Raw genomic sequence first — 15,603 nt, forward strand, 5'->3', positions numbered from 1 at the left:
GGAGCCAAGACTGACATGCATTCTATCTCCCTTTACTGACGCTGTGATTTATCTTCATTGTTACTAAAGTGCTGGGGTCAGAAGAGCTCCAGCTTATGGTCTTTGGCTGGTTTAGATTCACGGCTATCTGCCTGATTGTTTTAAATGCCTTTCATAAGAGACATATCTGAAAGTTGCATGCAGATTTCTTTTATTATTTTCTATTGCCAGTCTATGCAAACTTTGAAATGTCATAGAGTGGGTAAGTGTACCATTGTCCTGCTGCATGCACTTAACTATGGTTAAGCACAACACTAATAAGCCTTTTAGGTAGGTCTGCAGTGGGAGCTGACCTGCTACTCCCAGGGACAGAGGAGATGCGTTTTTTTTCTGTCAGCATGTACAGTTCACAGTCTTGGAGATCCTGGAAGTAGTTTGACTCTGTCCTACAGTGTCACGATGAGTCAGAATTGATTCAACAGTGGCTGCTTTGTTTTTTGGATTAGTTTTAAACAGGATGAAACAGACTATAGGAGAAGCAGGATGTGTGTGTGTGTGTGTGTGTGTGTGTGTGTGTGTGTGTGTGTGTGAGAGAGAGAGAGAGAGAGAGAGAGAGAGAGAGAGAGAGAGAGAGAGAGACAGATATCAAGGTATCAAGGTTTGGTTTTAATATGACTGATAGATATTTGAGTGGAGGTATCAGTTGGCAGCTGCATTTACAAATCTGAAATTGTAGGGAAAGTCTTCAGTTTTAATATCTGAAAACTAGATATGATATATGATTAGCAAGATCTTAAGTGTAGACAGCCTGTGGAAGAAGCCTATGGCTTGCAATCCGGATCTCTCTACCATTGAGGGAAGAAAGAGGAGGAGCCAGCCAAACTTGGGAGTGCTTAAGTGGGAATAGAAGTCAAATAACAAAAGTGTTTCAAAGAGAACACATGATCGCCTGTCCCAAGCACTGCTGACAGGGCAAGCATGCATTGTGAAGTCATTAGTAGGGTACTTTTGGTGCGTCTAGTTCTGGTAGACTGTTGGGGGCCCAGGTGGTGCTTTGGGCTGACTACCAACCACAGTGTCAGGGCTTCAAACGCATCAACTGCTTCATGGAGGCAAGTTGAGGCTTTCTGCACCCTTGAAGATTTACAGCCTTGGAAACCCAACATGGAGTTGGAATCAACTCAGTGACATTGGATTTAGTGTTGGTTTTCTGGGTATAAAAGCCTGGTTAATGAACTGTGAAAAGAATTGTATGAGCCCCAATAAATTGTTAAAATTAAAAAAAAAAAAAAAGCCTGGTTGTAGTTCATGAGCAACTTAAAAGCAGGGGATATACGTTTCAAAACACCCCATTTATAATTGTCTCTATATTATATGCCCACTTTCATGCTGGTTCATATTACATTTTATGTTGTTTATTATAATATAGGAAACTCTTTTGAGTATCATTGATATAAAAGGGAATGGAAATATGGGACAATAATTGGAGGAACAGAGGTTAAGGGTTTTTCGGTTTTTAATTTTAACAAAGGAGACAAAACAGAGTATGTGCCTACCGAGGAGAATGATCCAGGAGGCAGGCATCAGTTGGTGATGCAGGAAACGGGGAAGGCATTTTGGCAGTGACGTCTTTGTTCAAGTAAAAGGGGATGGAATAAGGACTTGGCCTTGGACAAGAGATTAATCAGTTGATCTGTTGGAATGAGAGGAAAAGCAAAAGATGCCCTTTTGATGTTCATATTGTCCTTTTGCTGTTAATCTGTGTGTCATTTAAGATGCCGTGAAGAGTAGTGGTGCTACAACACAGCTTAAGCACCGGGATGGCTTTGACAAGTTCGTTTATTTTCTCATGGTTTCAGGGCTAGAAGTCAGAACTCAAAATGCCAGATCTAGGGGAAGGCTTTCTTCCTCTGTTGACTCTAAGACAAAGTCCTTGTCTGCCCTCAGCATCTGTGGGCTTGGCATTCCTTGGAGATTTCCATCTGTATGGACATCCCTCTTTCCCTGAATCTAGGCTCTCAGGGCAGGGATCCCGGTGAAAAAGACACACTCTGCTGGCTTTTCTTTCACTGTGGTGGGGAGGGTCCTCTCTCTCTCTTCTTATCTCCCCGGAGGATTCTCCTGACACTGGACGAGGGGCCTTATCTTGACTAGGGCTGTTGCCTCCCACTGAATCCTGCCTCGGTGACATAACAAACATAACATAATCCTCATCACCATGACCTAGTCCAGCTTCAGCTATACATAGAAGATCACGAAGTGGGGGAGTAATAAAATCACAATACAGGAAATCATGATCCAGCCAAGCTCACCCATCTTTTGAGGATACACAACTTAATCCATGCCATTACTTATCAACATCTAGGCACTGCTATGAAGTGCATGGTATGAATCTAGTCAATTCTGACTCACACTGACCTTATAGGACAGAGCAGAATTGCCACTTTTGGTTTCCAAGGCTGTAAATCTTTACAGGAACCAAAAACTTATCTTTTTTCCATTGGAGCGGCTGGTGAGTTCAAACTTCAGACCTCGAGGGCTACGCACTCTGTGGTCTTGTTTTATTTGTAGGCTCCCGTAAAGTGCCTGGTACACAGCAGGCATGCAATACATGTTGGAATGAATAAATGAAGACACTGCTTCTATGTCTTATTTCCTCACCTGGAATTGGATCATTTCCATCAATTCTTAACAACCAGATTGACTCAATCATGCTTTTCTTGTCTGGTCCTGCAGATAGCTTGACAGACTGGTGGAGTTGATTGATAGAAATAGCTGCATTTTTACCAAAATCGGTGATGGTGCTTAAGATTAAAATCAGTGACCCTTACTCTGTCATTTTGTAGTGGTCCTAGTTATAGTTTTAACTTGAATTTATTAGTTACTTCATTTCAAACCTTCTGAAAGCTATATATTTTTCTCATGATACATTTGCCATTTATATCACAGGAAAATGTTACTTGTACAATGTGTTTGCTGGACAGAGTGGATTCCAAGGACACTCATATATGTGTAAGAGAGAGCTTTATATCAAGAAGTAATTCTGCATAAATAAAATATCCCAGTATAGTCCTGATAAAGTCCTTATGTCCAATACTAGTCTGTAAGTCTGATCTTAGTCCATAAATTCCTCTTCAGACTCACACAGCTGCAAGCCATGATGCAAAATGCAGGAAGATCACAGGCTGGTAGGTGACAAGTCTTGTGGATCAAATGGTGGTAGAAGCATCACAGGGCTCTGGAAGGTCTCTGAGTGGCTTGCCAGCAGGAGGGTAAAGGCAGAGGGAAGAGAAAAAGAGAGAGCGAGCGAGAGCGAGAGCAAGAGCGAGAGCGAGAGCGAGAGCGAGAGCGAGAGAGAGAGAGAGAGAGAGAGAGAGAGAGAGAGCGCCCAGGATCCTTCATATGAGAAGACCATGCCCAACAGGAGGCATCATCAGGCTGTGACCTGATTGACAGACTGGACTCCACCCCTACATTTTCATATCTTCAAGTTGATATGAAAATAATGTAACTAAAAAATACAAATACTAAATTACTGAATATATGTTAAGCTTTTTAATAATGATGATTATATTATCTCTGATCTTTGTACCTTAATGCTTTGTACCTCATTTAACTAGAGACCATGTTTTCTTCATCATTAAATAAAAAATACTTAGCCTTGACCATGGTACAAAATTCCCCCCAAAGAACAAAACACCCACTGCCATTGAGTCATTTCTCTCTCTCAATCTCTCACACACACATGCACACCTGCTCCTCCTGTAGTCTTTTTCATCCCTATTAAAAATAATCAAAAAACTAAACCAACTGCCATTGAGTAATTCTGATTCATAGTGACCCTGCGGGACAGAGAGGCAGGCAGTGTCCCTTAGAATTTCCGAGGCTGTAAACCTCAATGGAAACAGATGGCCTCATGCTGCTCCTGAAGTGTGAGTTTGAAGTGGTGACCTCTCAGTTAGCTGGTGGCTTTGAACCACTGACCTTTTTGTGAGCAGTCCACCACTTCTCGGATTATTATGGCACCGAGCACGTGCTAATTAAATATCTGTTGACAGTGAATTAGTTTCTATGACAGTTGCTGTTGTATAGGCTAGATCCCCTTCCCTATTTGATGTCCCTATTGCTCCGTTTTAGTGATTTTACTCCTAACTGCTCACACCTGAGAGTCCCAAAACAAGAGCAATTGACTAGGGGAGCTCCTTGCCCAGCTGTCTCAAGAACAGGAAGTGCCTGAGGTTTTATGCCCGTCCTTAGCACTGAGCAGCCAATGAGGCCTGGTCCAGGCTCATGGGAGCCAGCCAATCACGCAGGACACACTTTCCAGATCATCGAGGCCCTTGTGGGTCAGTCTGTGCTCCAGATTTCACCTGAAATTGCAGCCTCGCTTGGATTCTCACGTTTCTGGATGCTGCTTTGCCTATTCCCTCGGAGGTATCTCCTGGGCACGCCTCTTTCCTGATCACCCACACACCCTACTTGTCTTGTGGCCTATCTCTTGGGAATTCCACCTAAAATACCGAATGTATACAGAATAGTTGATGCCAGGCACAGCAGGGACTCGGAATGACTGCATCTCCCCGAGTGTCAAGAGTGGCATGTGCTGCTCTTTCAGATGGGCTTTCCTGAGAGTGTCGGCTTTCTACCGCTGCCGACTAAATCTGTGGTGACTGGACCCAATTTTATATCTAACTTAGTTGCTGCATGAGAAGCAGCTTCATCATTTTAGTAGTTAATTGTTATTGAATTCATTGCAGATATCTTGACTGATTTGTGGAATTGATTGATGGAAGAGGTTATATTTCTGTCAGCCATTTTTGTTGGAAATGTGTTAGTCAGTAAATCTGGTATTGAATTATAGGTCTTTCAAGCTAAAGTCAAAATGTGTTTTCCTCGATTTTCTAGGCTTTTAGATTGTACTTATATCTTGACTGTACAGATAGTTTGCGATTGGCTCACCCCTACCCAGAAATTCTGTTGAAGGAAGTCCCGAGGAACGACTTCCAGACGAATTACCGTGATACACTTCTATGGAGCGGGTCTGCTCTGGGACATATCGAGCTGCTGCTTCAGAATTGACTTAAGAGCAGCTGCTTTGGTTTTCCCTTCTCTCTCCTTTTAATATAGATGGTAAAGAGTCACCTGTACAATCATGTGTTATATTGCGATGGGGTAGGCTAGGGTGTCTAAAGAAACAAAACCAATGACATAGATTGTTTATGGATTTGAAATCAGAAAAAAAAAAAACCCTTGATATCAAGAAACAATTTCACATCAAGAATGCATCCCAGCTGAGGCAGGCGGATGAAACAGAACAAGTACCTTTAGCGGAAGCAGGGGGATCACAGGTGGGCGCAGAGTCCTGTGGATCCAGGGTTGGTGGGAAATGGCAGGGTGTTGAAACATGCAGGGTCTGCAGTCCACATGGGGCTGACGCTAGAGGCAGACACAATCTTGGCAAGCAGGGAAGGCGGCGGGCTTGAGAAAGAAGTTCTTGCTGTTCGCTTATAAAAAGCCACGCCCCCAAGGAGGCGTCACTAGGCGACTACATGATTGACAGGTTTGACTCCACCCCTGCCTCCACAAAAGTACCAAGTTAGTATAAGATCTAACCATTACACATGGACTACAGTTTTCCTTTGTAGTCTTTATGAACATAAATATCCATTTACATATACTAAATAAAATATTTTATACTGATTTGGGAAAATCACCAGTAAGAAAATAATAAATCCTTTTATCTGTAAAATGGGATTGGGAATAGGTGTTTTAGAATTGAAAAACACTGTAGAACTATCTGGTGGCAAACACCTTTATTTTATAAATGAGAACATTTGAGACCCAAGCAGGTTAAGTAATTTGCTCACCAGCATCCCACGTTCTTAGTGGCAGAGTTGGACTAAAATCCAACTCCCAGGACACTGCTCTCCACTGCTGTACAAAATACACATTTCTTATTCACACAATTGATATGAGGATTAGGGACCACATCTGTGAAAAATAGACTTAGCCTTTGGAAAGAAGGATGCTGGATAGCTTTATGAAAGCTTTATGGAAACTAATCTCATTTTAGCCTTTTCTGTACAATTGTTAGTTTTGTTCAGTTTTATGTTACTTGCCTTAGGATCCTTCTTGGCTGAGGACTAGATAATATACAGTGCTTGATTTAAAATCCATATTAAGGGTCCAGATTGTGCTGGAATATGAATGATGTTCAGCTGGGTTTGAGCCAGGAGCACTTGCAGAGTGCCCACCAGAATGAGGATTGTTGATGTCCAGGCAAGAATTTTCTATCCCTGGTTTGCAGATTGGGAACAAGACAGGTTTTTTCCAAAGAAAAGAAGGGGGCATAAATTATATTTCTGCCCTGCTCAGTAATACTTTCAAAGTTTGTTATAATATGTCTTTAACAAACCATGAATTTTCTCTCCTGCTGAGCCACCGTATCCTGACTATTTTCAGCATCGTTAGGGACCCATTATATTAATCCACCATACCTTCAAATCTCTAACAGGCGCACATAAGTGATCACTTTGAATATTTATTTTGAAGCAAGGTATAGAATTGTTCTCTTTGTCGTCTTGCAAAGGGAGGAAATTGTAACTTGCTCACCTTGGTTACTTCAATTGTTGTAGTTTGATTCTTTCAATTACAAAGTGCCTTGATATAATGGACAAAGGATATTGTTTAGTTTTTGTAGTCCTTGAAGTAATTTGTGTAGGTTCATATTTGCACGATAGATACAACTTGAGACCAAAAGGCTAAAGTGCTGCGTCTGCATATGTTTTAGGTGCGGTTGTATGCAAGACCCGACGCCATCAGAAGAGGATCCGGGCACTACGCCCTCCATATAACAAAGAGACTAATTGAGTTTTATGAAGACTACTTTAAAGTGCCCTATTCTTTGCCAAAACTCGGTAAGAATTTTCTTGTTTATTTTTTCAGAAGGGCTCCTTGAAGGTGGAGTTTATTGGTTAAGATGCTTAGGATGCATGAACAGTCTAAGGGTTATATTTTTAGAGGCTATGATTTCACAAGAGGTAAAATAAAGTTTGGTGCTTCTGGATTCTTGCCACAAAGTATGTGTATAATTATTTAAGAACTGATGTAGGTTTAGCATTTTAAAAGATAGCCAAAATAATTCTACTTTGTTAAAAACATGCGTAAAAGGTTCTTGGCAGTGTCACACTTCATGTTCTTAACTACTGTGTACAGTAGGCACTGCTACACGATTATTTTTTATATTAAGGAAATTGAGACCATGAAGTTTCCTATTCCTGCAGACAGCCATTAAATGAAGGAGCTGGGATGTCAAACACATTCTCTGTGATTCCCCAAAGTCTTCACTGTGACACTATGAGGAGGTGCCCATTGATTAGTGCTTGTTTCCTAACTCTCACATGCCGGGCTACAGTGTGTAAGCTGCCCCTAGGTTTTTTTCATTCAGCCACATGTTGGATGCCGAGTTATAGTAAGTTAAATAAAGAGAAGAGAGAAAGAAATTGCACTGGTCATGGGATTGTGTTCTCGAGTGTTCTTATGTTTCTTCCATGCACGAAAGTAGTATACTCAACACTGTTGGTTGAATGAATAAATTAATTACTTTTATTACTTTAACTTCAATGAGGCTGCTTTGGCAACGTCATTCTATGACTTTCCAGAAAGGTAGAATGCATACCCATTTTGAATGCTGAAGGTATTTTTTCTTCTGAGAAAATCTGTTTTGAAATCTCACATCACAACACTCCTTTGTTCCCCCCTCCCCACCGCTACACGTTTTTCCTTCCCAAGGGGATTTTTGATCAGGATCCACATCAAAAGTATTGCTCATTGGCAAGAACAAAGTGCTTTCATGATCACAGTGCTAGCGTTTCAACCACAGGTTCTTGTCCCCAGAGAATAGGCCTGTTTCATTAAAGTACCTGCCTGCTGTGTAGCTTTACTGGTCATACAATGAGCTGTTTAGAAAATAGACAGAATAGTTGACACTCTTACCACTAGGTGTAGCATGTGATGGAAAAGAATGAGATTGTACACATTTGAATTCATTTTAAAACACAGAACTTCAAATCCATAGGCAACGTGATTTTTTGTTTTCTGTTTTGTTTGCGTTTTTGTTTTATCCTCTCTCTCAAGTCCTCAGTTAGCCCCGGTTACACTGACATCTCCCTGGTGGGAACCCAAGGCAGGGAGGTGTACCTGACCTTATTTGCGCGGGAGGTGACACCATGCTCTGTACTCGGTCAAACAAACTGGAGCTTCCCAGCTTGACCCTAATGTCCCATTCACGAGTGCTTGTTGCAAGTTCAGCAGAGAATAAAATGTGGATCATTCTTTGTCTCTTTCAGGCCGGTAATTAGCAGAGGAACTCAATTTAAAACTTCAGGGGTCCCATGTAACTGTCAGCTTGCAGCAGGGAGCATTTCTGCTCCTCTGCTTCACTCCCAGCCGAACCATGTACGCTTTCTCTGTAGAAATGGACGCTGTTCACTGTGATGGTGACTCGCTAACATACTTTAGGGTGTATGGCATGGAATGATTTGACTTTACCCCGGCACAGTCAGTGTTATCTTGGGAAGATATCACAGCCCATGTGCTTTGTAAAATTTCTCTCAGTTTCTATGCATTCTATAGATATTTTCATATGTCTGTTAATGACATTATAAGTACATTTTCTATATAAAATCCTACATAAAGTTTGGTAAAAGCAGAAGTAGTTTGACAAAGTCTTAGCTTTTGTTATACATTGTGAATTGTATTTTCAAAAAAGGAATATTTTGGAATCAACTCGGTTTTTATGAATGACCCAGGCAGACTCGTTTTGGGTATTCGCTGTGGCTGTCTTACTATAGAGTCTATTTCACCCATCCTCTCTTCCCTTACCTATCTTCCCTTCCTGCCCTCTCTTCGACCTTCCCTCCTCCTCTCATTTCCTCTGCAGGTGTTCGTTGGGTCACTCACCTGTTGTAGACACTTAACTTTCTGATAGCCATAGAGTTGTGGATAAAAAATGCAAAACTTCATTCTATACTAATATTTAAAACCTATTAATTTGAGGCAAGTTAAATCATTAAGTAAAATATATAGCCTATCAGCTACAGATTAAAAGACAAAACAAAAACAACTCAATGCCATAAGATTGATGCAGACTCACAGCGACCTTGTAGGATAGGGTAGAATGCCCCTGTGGGTTTCCTAGACTGGAGCTCCTTACAGGAATGGAAAACCTCATCTTTTTCCCATGGAGTGGCTGGTGATTTTGAACTGCTGACCTTGGGGTTAGCAAAGGCAGAAAGGATGAATAGAAAGTGTGTGTGTGTGGCACTGTAGATGAAGCTCATATTTTTACTTGTTTTACTTTTTTCTTTTTGTAAATTGATTTTGTTGTGAATTGGGTGACGGTTTACAGAGCAGATCATCAGTTTTTTTCAACAATTAAACACATTTTGTTTCATCTCATGTACCATCACATATGTACTTCCTTTCTGTTACCCGTTCCCATCCATGCTTCTTTTCGAATGCTCTGAAATTTGTCCTTGGGGAAATGCTGCCCTTTGGGTCTTAATTGGTTGATTATACTCAGGTGTGCCTACCACACTAGCGCTGTTATCCCTCTTTGAGACCTGTCTGATGTGTGACTGAAACGTGAACTACAAGGGTGAGTCCAGTTACAGACCTGAGGAGTGACTAAGGATCATAGACTTCAGGGTGCCACCAGTCTCTCTCCAGCCTGTGAGCCCGGTCTCTTTTGTGATTCTGGAATCTGTACTGTATTCTCCTCTGCTCTACCCGAGCCTTCTGTGTAAGCCTTTCCATAGCAGGTGGAAGTGGTAGCCAGGCGCCACCTAGTGCTTTGTGTTTCATGGATGTGAAGGCTGATGTGTGCATGCCCCATACAACTATTAGACTAATTGTTTCCATGAGAGTTTCTATTTTTATCAGTCTTCTCTCCTCCCAGTGGGGGAGCAAAGGAGACCAGTAATTGTACCCTAGATGGCCACATGAGTTTTTCAGGCCTCAATCTCTACTCACCAAAGTAGGCCTTAGAACATCGCCTTCATGAATTACCTATGTCACCCTAACCATTGCTAATAAGTGTTTGGTTATGTCTAATAAGGTGTTGAGGTTTTTAAATGGGAAATCACAGAAGACACCATTGGGAAAATGGTTTTTGAGCAAAGGACTTAGGGTAGTAGAAAAATTAGCCCAATACATGGAAGAAATGATGGACACAAAGAGATGAACAGAAAATTTCAAAGGACAGCTTGAGAAGACAAAATAAATTATTATGATTAAATGTGCAAAGACTTAGAGTTAGAACACCAAAAAGAAAGAACATAGTTGGCATATCTTTAACTGAAATAACTCATTATTAAAAAAGTCAAGCCTTCAGTTTCAATCTTGAAAGATTCTATCTGCAAAATATTGAATGATGGAGAAAGCATTGAAAGAAGGAATACACAGTCATTGAACCACACTAATCAACATTTGTCCATTTCAAGATGTAGCATGTGACTAAGAACTAATGACACTGAAGGAATAGATCCAAGCTGTCCTGAAAGTATTAGCCAAAAACAAGGTTTCAGGAATCGATAGAATATCAATTGAAATGTTTCAACAAAGTGATGAACCACTGGTAGCACTCCTCTAGAAATTTGGAAGATGGCTGCTTTGTCAACTGACTGGAAGAAATCCATATTTATAATCATTCCAAATAAATGTGACTCAACAGAATAAGAAAATTATCCTTGATATCAGATGCAAGCAATATTTTGCTGAAGTAGTAAACAACAGTTGCAGTAGTTCATTGATTTGGAGCTGCCAGAGGTTCAGGCCAGATTCAATAGAGGATATTGAACAAAAGATATCATTGCTGAAATCAGATGGATTTGGCTTAACACAGAGAAGACCAGCTGTTGTGCAGCGTGTTTCATTCACTATGTGAAGGGATTCCACTGTATGAATCACTGCAAACTATGGATTACCTTGAGAAGAACAGGAACTACCTATTATGCTCATGTGAAACCTGTACATGGATCCAGAGGACATTGTGTGCACAGAGCAAGGGACTACTACTTGGTTTAAAATTCAGTAAAAGCGTGTGTCAGAATTGAATCCTCTTGTCCTACTTACTCAATTTGTTTGCACAGCAAATCATCAGAGAAACGGGATTATGTGAAGAACTCAGCATCAGGATTGGGAGGCAGGCTTATTAACAACCTTCAATATGCAGATGACACACCTTGCTGGCTGAAAGACAGGAGGACTTAAAGCTCTAGTTGTTAAAAATCAAGGATTTCAGCCTCAGTATGGATTACAACTCAATGTAAAGAAAACCAAGATTCTCAAAACTGGACTAATAGGTAACATCAGGAAAAACAGAAAGATTGTAGTTGGCAAGCATTTCGTCTTGCTGGGATTCATCATCAACACTCATGGAAACAGCACTCAAGAAATGAAGCAACACATTGAATTATGTAAATCTGTTGCATAAAATTTCTTTCAAGTATTGGAAAGTAAGAAGGTCACTTTGAGGACTGAGGTACAGCGGACAGAAACCATGGTATTTCAGTGACTTTTTGTGCGTGTGAAAGTTGGATATTGGATAAGGAAGCAGAAGAAGATTCTCTGCATTTGAGCTACGGTGTTGGCAAAGAAGAATGAAAGTCCCACGGACTGCCAAAAGAGCAAACTGGTCTATCTTGGTGAAGGACGGCCAGACGCTCTTTAGAGGAAAGATGGTAAGACCTTGTCTCACATACTTGGAACTTATTATCAGCAGAGACCGGTCCCTGGAGAAGTCCATCATGCTTGGTAAAGTGGAGCAGCAATGTAAAGAAGGAAGGCCCTCAATGAGAGAGAGGGATTGGCAGTGACTGCAACAGTGAGCTCAAAGTGAAGGACAGGCGTGACGCTGGGATGGAGACGAGTGCTTTGTTCCGATGTGCATAGGGTTACTGTGCAGCACCGACTTGATGACAACATTCAAGCGGGTATCCAAAAATAACCCAGGTTTTTTTTTTCTAAGCTATGCATTTAAATTTTTTTACAAAACAACCTTTTAACCTTCAAAGTATTATCCATTATACTTAATACATTAGTCAAATCTGTGATTCCATTCTTGGAAACATTTTCAAACTCATCTGTTTGGATGGCTGAGAGCACCTCCCTCGTTATTTTATTCTACTGGACAACAAAGTGAATCACGGCCCATTCCTATGTCATCCTCGCCATCATTTATTATTTTTGAGCCCGTTGTTACAGACACTATGTCAGTCCATGATGTTGGGGGTTCTTCCTCCTTTTCTTTGACCCTCTATTAAACATAATTTCCTTTGGCATGGGTTAATCTCTCCTGGTAGCATGTCCAAAGTACATGAGATGAAGTCTTGCCTCACACACTTCTGAGCAGCATTCTAGCTGTATTCTATTTTTTAAAAATTGGTAGCTCTTATAGATATTATAAAAATTTATATTTCAATTAGATCAAGCATATTTGTACAGTTGCTGCCACCATCATTTTCAAAACATGTTCTCCGTGAACTTGTTGATATCAGATCCCCTTTATCCCCTCCTTAGCCCTCCCTACCCCCCAGGAAACCTTATTATATATTATTATTATTAAATTGCCATATCTTACACCATCAAATGTTTCTGCTTACTACAGTTTTGTTATTTGATCCCCTCAAATGGGACACAGTCATCATTGCTGTCCATCTCTTAGAAGAGAGCTTTGTTTGTTCTTCTGGCAGCTCATGGTACTTTCCATATTGTTTGCCAGCACCATTGTTCAATTGCATCGATTCTTCTGTGGCTTTATTCACTATCCAACTTTCATGTGTATTTGAGGTGACCCATGGCTTGGATAAGACATGCTATATAGTATTGGTTCTTAATCATGGGTAAATTTGTTGCCCCATCCAAAAACCAAAACATTCGGAGGTATTGGGGACATTTGCAATGGTCCCAAATGCGGAGAGATGATATTGACATTTAGAAGCCAGAGGTGCTGCTAAACATTTTACATCGTGAGGCCAACTGTTCATCTGAAAATGTCAGCAGTGGTTCACATAAAAGAACTTTGTTGTAGGTGGAAAGGGCAGAGGCATGAAAAGCAGTTAAAATTCAGGCCCAAAATGATGGCCACTTAGTGTAGGCTGTTAACAGTGGCATAGACAGGAGTAGAACAATTCTGGTTGGTAGCAGAACCATTTGGAATTTGTTGACGAAGATGTATGAGGTGTGAAAGAGAGAGAAATCAAGGCACCAACTCTAAGGTTTTGAGGAAAGAACCATAAATATATCAATAAACTCACTGACCCTGAGTCAATTCCAATTCAGTGACTCTGTAGGATAGAGTGTAACTGTCCCTTTGGGTGTCTGAGGCTGTAAACCTTTGTGGGAGCAGAAAACGTCATCCTTTCTCCTCGGTGTGGGTGATGGATTAGAACTGCTGATTTTGTGGTTAGCTCCACAAGCAAGTCACTTTGGCACCAGGGCTGAAGAATGAGAAGGGTGGAATTTCCATTTGCTGAGACAAAAGATCGTCTGTCCAAGAAGGAGATCACTTAGAGACTGACATATCTATTAAACATTTAGGTAGACATTTTATATCTGCTAGAAATTTAAACAGATGTTGGATTTGAAACTGGAGTTGACTGAGTGGTTTGGCTTGAGATATACATTTGTCAGTATCTAATGAAATGTGAAGCTTCGTGCACTCACCCTGGTGGTGAAAGAAGGTAGAAAAGAGAATGGGACAAGGCAGCACTGACAGAGATCAGTCATCTGAGGCTATCATCTACATGCCCTTGAGTGGATTCCAGCAACTGCAAAGCTGCTAATAGAGGTGCTGAGGAAACCAGGAATAGACAATGTCTAGAGAGTATCTCAAATAGGAGCAGACAATTCTGACACATCATGTTACAGGCGGACTGACTGAGAATTAACTTTAGCAACGTTAAGGTAATTACTGACTGTGTTACAGATAAAGAAGCAAAACTAGGGACACTTATAAAGAGATAAATTGATATCAAGACAATGCCTCATACAATTGTAGACATGGGTAAGTTCAGTCTAGCTCAAGTGCATGGATCAGATGTTAAGCTGGGGGCTTCTCCTGACTTGCCTAACTATAGTGACTGATTACACAGAAAGAAAGAAGACAGAAAGGTCAATGACTACAGAGGAGGATGAGTCTGAGGTCCGAGGTCAGGCTTGTGGCTGCAGAGTTCATAAAATCCATGCACAGAAGGCCAAATGGCAAACTATTGGTGACGTCGAGGGTCATTAATGTAGATAGTGGGTCTTTGGTTGAAGTCCAAAGAACCCCAGGGGTTGATGAGCCAGATGTTGGATCCCCACCATCAAAAAGCGAGGCAGTTTCCCACAGCCTCAACTGACCAGTACATGAGTAGTAGGACACATTCCCCAAAGAAACCTCCTTCCCATTGCATGAGGGCTGTGACCTAAGTCAGGAGGTTGCATCCCGCCTTTATGTTCTCACCTGTGCTTGTCTACTCACAAGCAGACCCCAAGATGGGAATTGTTGTGCTGTGTTAGATCACATCGTGGAGGATTACTGGGAACGTATTGAGAATCCTGACCCAGCCAAGATGAGGCGCGACTTACCTGTCACAGTGACTTTGACAAGTTGCAGGGGATGTTGGCAACAAATACCTGATAGATGTGTTGAAGAGACAATGGATGTGGGGCATGGCTATAGACAATGGGTTTCTAGGAATTCCCAGTGATTTTCTAAGAGGAGGAGGGGAAGAAAGGCTTATGTTCTGATAATACTTATCTCTGGTGGACAAAGGCTGCTTCTGCAGAGCTGAGAGCTGAGAGCTGCCTTAACTTGCTTTCCCCAACCAAATCCCAGAGGAATAAGGAGCTTGCTACTTTCCATTAGAAAGTCAAATTTTAGACCAATTGAGCCAATAATAAACTACTAGTTGACCTGATTTTACTTAAGCTATGGAGGCGAAATGTGCATGTAAGGGTATTATATGACCAATGACCTTAAAATAAAATTTTCTATTAACAAATATTAAAATTTTAAAAATCTTAAAAGTAATTTTTATTTCTCGATTATAAACTCTGCAATGCCTTCTCTCCTCTCTTTTCCTTCTTTCCCAAGTTCTTTTTCAATTGTAGTACTGAGCAGTCTGTTTTTCTATTGTGGTCTCATCTGTTAACATACCCCCAAGGGTTTGAATTTTCTCCTCATGCGGTTTATCCAGGAGAGACCCCAGAGGAGAATTATGTAATTGGTGTTCACCATGTGAGGATTTGGTTTTAAATCTCTAAATTTGATAATTAACCTATCTGTAGGTAATCTATTTATATGAGATTGGCAGATCTTTTCTATTTCTAGCTGTTCAATTATAATTAAAAGTGTATCATCTACTTGATACAATACAGCAAGCTATCTTATTTATATTTTATCTTCATGAGAACCCTCAGAGGCATGGAGTGCTTCTTAAAAGGATGTGTTGTAGAAATTTGAAGAATGAAATTGTCCTCTTTCCTCCTATCCCAAAGACATACTAAAAATAACAACAACAAATACTTATATCACTTTTACTATATATGAGTCACTCCTTAGGACATGGAACATTTTGA

The 15,603-nt window shown here is 40.8% G+C and overlaps 1 protein-coding gene across 2 annotated transcripts in view; it reads left to right on the forward strand.

The window, feature by feature from the left end:
• The first annotated feature begins 6,770 nt into the window (after positions 1-6,770).
• The window catches only part of LOC142436795 (thyrotropin-releasing hormone-degrading ectoenzyme-like), a 170,115-nt gene continuing 161,282 nt past the window's right edge, over positions 6,771-15,603 (forward strand). For both annotated transcript variants that reach the window (XM_075540239.1, XM_075540238.1), the window contains exon 1: positions 6,771-6,896. Coding sequence is in view for 1 of the 2 variants with exons in the window: in XM_075540238.1 (XP_075396353.1) it covers positions 6,855-6,896 (42 nt within the window). In the remaining variant the exon portion in view is untranslated. The remainder of the gene's footprint in view (positions 6,897-15,603) is intronic.

Source organism: Tenrec ecaudatus, unplaced genomic scaffold, assembly GCF_050624435.1.
Source record: "Tenrec ecaudatus isolate mTenEca1 unplaced genomic scaffold, mTenEca1.hap1 Scaffold_669, whole genome shotgun sequence".
Lineage (NCBI taxonomy): Eukaryota > Metazoa > Chordata > Mammalia > Afrosoricida > Tenrecidae > Tenrec > Tenrec ecaudatus.